Genomic DNA, 7,854 nt, shown 5'->3' on the forward strand with positions numbered 1-7,854 from the left:
TGACCTAAGTCGATAAAAAATGGGTAGCAACTGTTCCTTCGCCATGCGCTCGGCACTTTGAAGTGAAAGTTGCGGGTCCTTCGGATGAGACCTGAAAAACCGAGGCCCCGTATCACGGCAGGCGTTGGCACAAAAAAGATCCCTCACTGCTCAATGGCCCTTAGTGCCGAGTAAAGGTCAAAATTTGAAGCCCTTCACCGGTATATGGTGACGTCTCTATATGAGTGAAAAATTCTCGAATGGGAAGTTAAACAACATACAATCAATCAATCAATATTACCTGGCAAGTTGACTTGATAAATTAAATATTAACTAACTTATGTTTTCTTCTCAGATAATTATGAGTGTCAGACAAATATTCAACACGTCAACTTGTCAGATAAATGATGTCGACTAGTCTGAACATTATCGTATGTTGATTTGACAGAAAATGCTGTAAACTTGTCAGGAATTTATGTCGATTTTAAGATAATTATGTTACCTGTTGGGCACGCATATCAACTTGTCAGATAGTTTGAAAAGTAGATCTCAGCTAGTGGCATAAACCGACTTTAATAACAAGATACCGAGTTCATTATCATGATAATTATTACCTGAAAGGTCGACAAAGATTTTCCCTTATATATTCCCATGAAAAACTTTGATCCCCTATTGTGGTCCTACCGACCCACCCTTATCCCAGGACCACGAATTTAAGAAAAAAAAACTTAATTTAAGCTCAAAGAAAGTATTCACAGTAATTTTTTTTTTCTGAACCAATGATTTTTTGAGAAATGGGTTTTTAAACGACGCCACCAAATTTTCACTAGTTCTAATTGATCTTCCCTCGAGTCGCTCGCGTGGCGCAGTGGTTATCTGGAGCTTTTGCTCTAAAGTCGCGGAGCTAGGAGTTGACCCTTATGTCGCAGGTTCTTACCCCATTGCGGGACATGGAGTCCGGTCCTTCGGTTGAGACCGTTTAAACCGAGATCTCGTGTCGCAATAGGTGCTGGCACAAAAAAGATCCATTACTGCTTAAAGGCCGTAAGTGCCGAGTACAGGGACGTTAAATAAACAAAAAAAAATCTTCCCTTGAAAGAGGGGGCGACGCTTCATTTGAAAAAAAATTAATATACCCCGTCACCCAATGATGTTTTAAGCGAACTCATCCATTTGTTTGGGAGAAGATGCAGAACATTTGAAAAGGTAACAGACGTCAGAAGAATGACGGACAAATGTTGATCAGAAATATTCACTTGAGCCTTTGGCTCAGATGAGCTAATAGCTTTTTTAAGCTCAAATAAACAGTTTTGACCATAGCTTGTGATCGTGTAATCTTTGTTTGTATTACATGCACGTCCTCCAGCCCGATAAACAATACGAGAGTCGTTGAAAAAGTAATTCAAAATGCGAATAAAATTTTTTAAAAACCCAAAAAGCAGTTTCTTTATATTTTTTATCCCCCAAAATATTTCCTGTTGACCTTTACACATGTCAAAAGTTTCTGTACCCATGATCAGAACACCTCAGCATACTCTTTTTAGGGATGCTCAAAAGACACTAATAATGACATATCTAAAATTAATTGTAAATTATTCCTTTGATTGTTTTCTTGAGATTTTGGAATACAGTGGAATCATCGATGTTCGTGGGGGACCAATATTCGTGGGTCACCCTAACCCACGAATTTACATCCCCACGTACAGCTATTTTGAGTTACCCATGAAATTAGGTCCGCACGAACCAACAAAATTTTGCTTACCCACGAGCATTGATCCCCACGAATTTAAATGATTCCACAGTAAGAAGATCTCGCAAAGACTAAGATCTAACGAATACGAAGATGGTTAAGCTCTGTTGACGTTTCCTTTCTTAAAAATTTCATGTATATCTCCATGCTTATTTGCAGATGCGTTGTCAGACACAATAAAATTAATTTGGGGTGCGGTATTTGGACTTCCCTAACAGAAAAGCTGCTGAACTTTCCTCAATGCACTTTTTTCATAAAATCTACAATTGATTGTCCTTTGGGTGCAGGTTCGCTTACTATCGGAACTCCTGACTAAAGAAAAAAAACTGTATAATTAAGACTTTGTTTGGAGCTCTTGCTTCTCTTTGCAATAACAAGACGACAGCCTTTTCTCGCCATTTTTCATTATTGTTCTTCCATTTATGCAATAAAAAATGCCCCGATGTTTTAACACCCATCACCCAAGTTTATCATACCTTCTTTTGTAAACATGTTTATTTTTAAATAGACTATTGTCACACTTGACGCATGTCTTCTCTTAGGTATCTGTAAGGAAATAAGGCACCCATCTGATATAAAAATATTTTAGATTAATATTTCCTTTCTCAGAACTCTATAAATTGTGAGAATGAAATGTTAAGTGTCTTAGAAACGTCTTTCATTGTTAATATAGCATTTACAGATATCATGTTGCTCACAGCATTGACTCTTTTTTTGGTGTTCCTACAGATTTTGATCAACCAGTTCAACTACGATCTTGTAACACTCCTTTTCCATATTTGGATTTCTTAATCCATCTGTGTGAAACTGTGTACTGTGTGAAAGGCTTGTCTTTCCAGATATCAAAACCACATCTTTCATATTGGTTCTACCTCAATTTTTTTTATTGTAGCGTGGTTTTTACATGCGCTCTTATTTTCATCTTTTTGGCAGTGATCATTTTCAAACAGTTTTCAGCTTAGTGTAGTGACCGTGCTTAAAAGTGAGTTTCTTTCCGAAGTCTGTTGGAAAAAGCAAGCGGTTTCAGTGATTATGAGATCTTAAATAGTACTTCTCGACTGTGAAAAAATAAAACTAAGTGCTACATTTATTATGACAAACCGTATGTTGCATTACTTATTGAAAGACCCTAGTATCTAAGTGAACATAATGAATTTGAATTACAGTCCTGATAATGAGGACCGAAGACAGAGAGACAACCAAACTGATTGACACAAATATTGCAAAATCACATATTTTCGTGGGGTCAAATTTTCGTAGTTTGAGGAAAAAATATTGGTTCAAGTGTATTTGATTTCGTTGGTGAAGAAACACTGCGTTATAATTATGGATTCAAAAATTTACATTTCGTTGATGATATCAATTCGTGGGTCTCTTCACTCCACGAAAACAACGAAAATGAAACCCCAACGAAGATAAGTGATTTGACCTCTTACCATCAGATCAGGACCAAATAAAAATAACTAGTAGTCTCACACTATTTTCTATTATTTCTTTGCACAATAAATAAAACGTGTATGAAAATCAACATTGTATGAAAAATAAATCTAGTGCATGATACCCTATCAAATTTATTTTTGTTAACTGTTTTTCAACTAAAAAATCACAGATGTCACACCATAAATTCCACCATTTCTATATCTTCCTTTATCATCGAGGCTTCGTTATATTGGCGAGCTGCACTGATAAAGGCGCATTTAGTGTTTGGTTGCTCTCCAACAGCTATCTGATCAGGTGTATTGGCAATATCTCCTTCCTCGGAAACTTGTTCCAAGGTAAAGGCTTTGTTGATAATGCCTGGATAACTTGATCTTCTGCAAATGGAGACATCAATTTTCAATGCATCTCAACTTACTTAAAATATTGAGATTAGTCTGTGGTCTCAACTTACTTTAATAAAATATTGAGATTAGTCTGTGGTTAATACATTTGGGGAAAGAATCTGTACAAGACTCACCTTCCAGAGCTATCGGAGTCCCAGTTGCCCAGATCCTCATCAGACACAGTGACGAAAGCACTGTCTTTGGACTGATCATGTGTACAATATCTCTTGTTTCGTAGCATTGATAATTTAAAAGACACTTGTTCAAGCTGCTTTGTAATTTTTCGATCTTCATACCTGAAAAATAAATTAATCTGCTACTGTGTATTTGTTTTCCTTCCAATGTAAAGGAAGTCCAAGTAAAAGTGATATTTGTGTCATATAATCTCAGTTTTTTCCCTTTCTTTAAAATTGGTATTTGTATAATTACATGTATTTAGCTTAACCTTCATACATTCACATTCATACCTTTTGATCCAGTTTTCGTATGGTTTTTCATTGTTTTTTTCAAAGGACATGGTGTCTATTGATGTCTGTCTTGTTTCATAAGCAGAATCCTTGACTTTACCACTGTTTACTGAATTAGTGGACCTAATCCTTTGTTTTGGACAGTTGATGTCTGTGGGTCGTGTTCGAACATGTTCGGTACCCGAGTACATAGACACTATTCCACCATCCTTCCAGGGAGATGTATATAAACTTTTTGATGACGAAGAAAATCCCGTATCTGTGTCCGTAGGAGGAATAGAGTGTCTTTCTGTATCTTCCACACTACCTTTTACGAATGGATCGTCAATTTCACTGGGATTTGAACTTGAAAGACTGACATTTTCATTATTGTAAAATAAAGTTTCCGTTTCTTTGATATCAAGAAAATCGTCAGGTTTCCTCAAACGAGATTGGAATGAGGATTGCATAAACGATAACGCTTCGTTGCCTTTTTCTACGCTGGCTTGAGTTTGTTCAACTGTCCATCCAAGTATTGGAGATGGGAAAGTTAAATCATTTCTTTTAGATTTTCGCAAAGGGTGCTGATAAAAATCCTCTCTATCGCTGCTGGAATCAGTAACTTCCACCCTTTTCTTTGTTCTTTTCTTATGTCTCTTTTTTCCAGATATGTTGGTATATAAAGCATCTCCAGATGCACAAGAGCACTCACATGAAGTGTCTCGTGAACGCGTGCGTCCATTTTGTCGAGAGCGATTACTCCTTTTAACAATTCGAATATGGTACTTTCGACTACATATCGATTTATTTTTCTTGTTTTCGATGACAAAGGAAGAAGTCATTAAATCGTCGGTTTGACCACTTGATTGATATGCTTTTGCACATACTTTAGTATCAGATGAAGATAATTTTCTCTCCTTTCTTGATAAGCCTGTTTTTGGTTGAGAGTGTACGATATCAATATCTAAAGAGTTTACAATTGCGTCAGAACTGTAGTTGTTGTCGCTTTGCGACAGGATCAACACCTCTCGGTTACTATTTGACCGCCGAACATTTTTACCCGGTACAACACTTCTCTCTTGAAATGAACTTTTACTGTTTGAGAAAATTCTTCGTTTATCTGCGGCCTTCATATCAGTGAAAGATGACCGTCTGCATTTATCTTGGCTAGATATTGTGAAAACATGATCTTGTCCATTAAATCCACCCGGGTTTTGGACGTTTTCATTGATTATTACTATTCTGGGGTATTGATGTCTCTCCTGCAAAATTCCTGGCGAAAGAGATTTTGATCGTATCACATGATTTGAGAAATCGTCGGACTGTCGGTCACTTTTCCTATCCAAGACTGTTGTCGTCTGACTGTATCTCAGTTTACGGTATTCATTAGGTAAAGGTGGAGACTGAAGCACGAAATTATCTTCAGCATTATCTTCTTTTTCAGAGGGATTAAATTCTAGCACACCAGATTTCAGTCCCCCAACAGGATGTATTCCACTAGGAAGGTTATGAGCGTCGAATGGAAACGTTAAGTGTTTATCGTAGGAAGCGAACAATTTAGCTGCAGCCTTCTTGTTCGTCATATCCACCTTGGGTGTCAAATTTATTGGAGTTGTTGTAGAGCTTTCTGGGACATAATCAGAAATATCCAAAGCCTAAAAGTTAAAATTCTTTCTCAATATCTACTTCGAATCATGAAAATGATTTATGTATTCTCATCTTAGGATAAAGAAACATGGTGTTATTAAAAATAACGGTAGGTATATTGTATAATAGAATCAAAGTGTGCAATAATGGGAAAAAACCGAAAACTTAAATTAAAAATGGGGTTAAGGTCGGAACTAAAAAAGTTTCAAAGAGAGAGAGAGAAGGGGAGTGCTCACCAAGTTCTTAGCAGGAATACAATCAGTATTTTCTTTGATGACTACAGAGGCCTGAAGACTGAGGGGAGGTGATGTAGACAAGGGGTTGTTACAATGAGCTGGTATCTCGTCTAAAAAAGGAAGATATATATATTGTAAACTGAAATCCAGTGAATTTTTGCCACAATAAAAATGGAATAGAGAGCTAGAGAAGTGTTATGATGAAGAGATCGATATTGTTACTTAGATTATAATGTAAAAATCCTTTGAGTTTCATTTAAGCTATCATGTAATATGGTAGCATGTAATAAAATTTTATGTTGAACAAGAAAAAGAAAAGAAAACATAACCAATATTTTAATTCACATAAAAAGGTTTTTGTTTCAGTATAATGTCCGTAGACTTACAAGATAGGAAAACAAACATCTAGCTATAATCGAATTTTATTAATAATATAGTTTCAAATTACTTAATAACATATGATTTATAATTATGATGATAAATCTACTCACCCTCTCGTTCTCGAAGGATGTCCTTTGTGTCCTTGCAGCAGATCAAGTACTTTGCGCACTTCTTCTTAATGATATAGGATATTCCAAATATAATTAACAAATTAAACACCACAATCATTCCTATCCATATTGGCTCTTTTAATAACTTTTGTCCAACGGTAGTGAATTTTGCATTGTTGTTTGAATTCATAGAACAATCCTTTCCTGCAACGGGGATAGAAATGAGGAGGATTTATTCGCATTAATATTATAGCCTAACCAACATGTATAAAAATCAATAACCACTCTCAGGTAAATGTATTTTGACAAGTAGTTTTAGGTGCGTTGATACTCTGCATCATGCAAAACGATAAGTACTGCTTCGTCGTTCTTGTATAGACATCTGACGTATTGTATGGTAAACGTAAGCATTGTGTATCATCAACATTTCTTAAACAATGATCATTATCCTTTGTGCTGTTAATCAATCTTTCTATTTATTAAATTGATCAAATTTAGCTGAAGACTTATATTAAAGTTGTGTGGAGTGAAATTAAAAGAAATTACTGTTTCATATCAATTTTTCTCTGAATTTTTCATTTATGCAACAATACTACATGTATAGGTTTAATTTCTTAACTTTGATATGAAGGGTAAAAGTCTTCAACAATATTTTGAAGTATCATAGAGGTAAGTGAACACTTTTCGGGAAAAAAAACATATGTTTGTAGGTAGATGATATAAAAAATATTTCTATCAAATGCAATCACACAAAAAAGTTATAGAAATTATATTAACTTCTAAAATTGCTCTTTTTTCACCTTTGTATGGAAAGTGACACTCACAAGCCGGATTCCAGGAATCGTTCCCGAAACAAGTCCTTCCTCAAGTACTGATCGTCTGCGAACAGTCGTGGCGGGAAAGATTACAATATGGCCCCCATAGAGAGTCTTCACAAACACAACTGAAACCCACGTTAGATGGAATACGTTTACCCAGTTCACAAAAGGCCAAATCACACCATTTCGATTGACAAAACAACCTGGTTGATAATGGGGAAAAACACAGAATCAGAAAAATAAGGTCTGACGTCAAGACTTGCAATTAGTAGGAAATCGGATATCATCGAACAATTCATATCTTTTTCTCTCACACATACATAGCACACATATGAATCTATAAAAATACATTTGCGATTTACGCGATTGAGACCATTGTTATTAATTGTTTTGCATCAAAGAGTGAGATATTTGTGAAATGGAACATTTGGAAGGTGTTCATAGTGTCAATCGTATTTGTGAGATGAAATGGAAGCTTACGAAATAACGACCTAAATAGATCCATTTGTTTCATAAATATCACCTATTTTTCGACATCTGCTTTAAAAAAAAAAGAAAGAAATATGACAAACTTTAACTTTCATAAATTTCTTTTTTTCTACCAATAAAATGTGTCCATTTTTTATCTTCGGTAATATTTTCTTAAATATAATAGTACTAGCAT

The 7,854-nt window shown here is 35.4% G+C and overlaps 1 protein-coding gene across 1 annotated transcript; it reads right to left on the reverse strand.

Moving 5' to 3' along the window:
• Positions 1-3,341: 3,341 nt before the first annotated feature.
• LOC133171870 (uncharacterized) lies at positions 3,342-6,562 on the reverse strand. The gene is made up of 5 exons (XM_061306661.1): positions 6,373-6,562; positions 5,841-5,991; positions 4,020-5,621; positions 3,687-3,848; positions 3,342-3,543 (listed from the first exon to the last, which is right to left on the reverse strand). The coding sequence occupies exons 1-5, from the start codon at positions 6,560-6,562 to the stop codon at positions 3,342-3,344; spliced, it is 2,307 nt and encodes a 768-aa protein (XP_061162645.1).
• Positions 6,563-7,854: the final 1,292 nt, after the last annotated feature.

The sequence above is a fragment of the Saccostrea echinata genome, unplaced genomic scaffold (assembly GCF_033153115.1).
Source record: "Saccostrea echinata isolate AGI-Se365-2 ecotype Australia unplaced genomic scaffold, CSIRO_AGI_Sech_v1 ptg000054l, whole genome shotgun sequence".
NCBI classification, from domain to species: domain Eukaryota; kingdom Metazoa; phylum Mollusca; class Bivalvia; order Ostreida; family Ostreidae; genus Saccostrea; species Saccostrea echinata.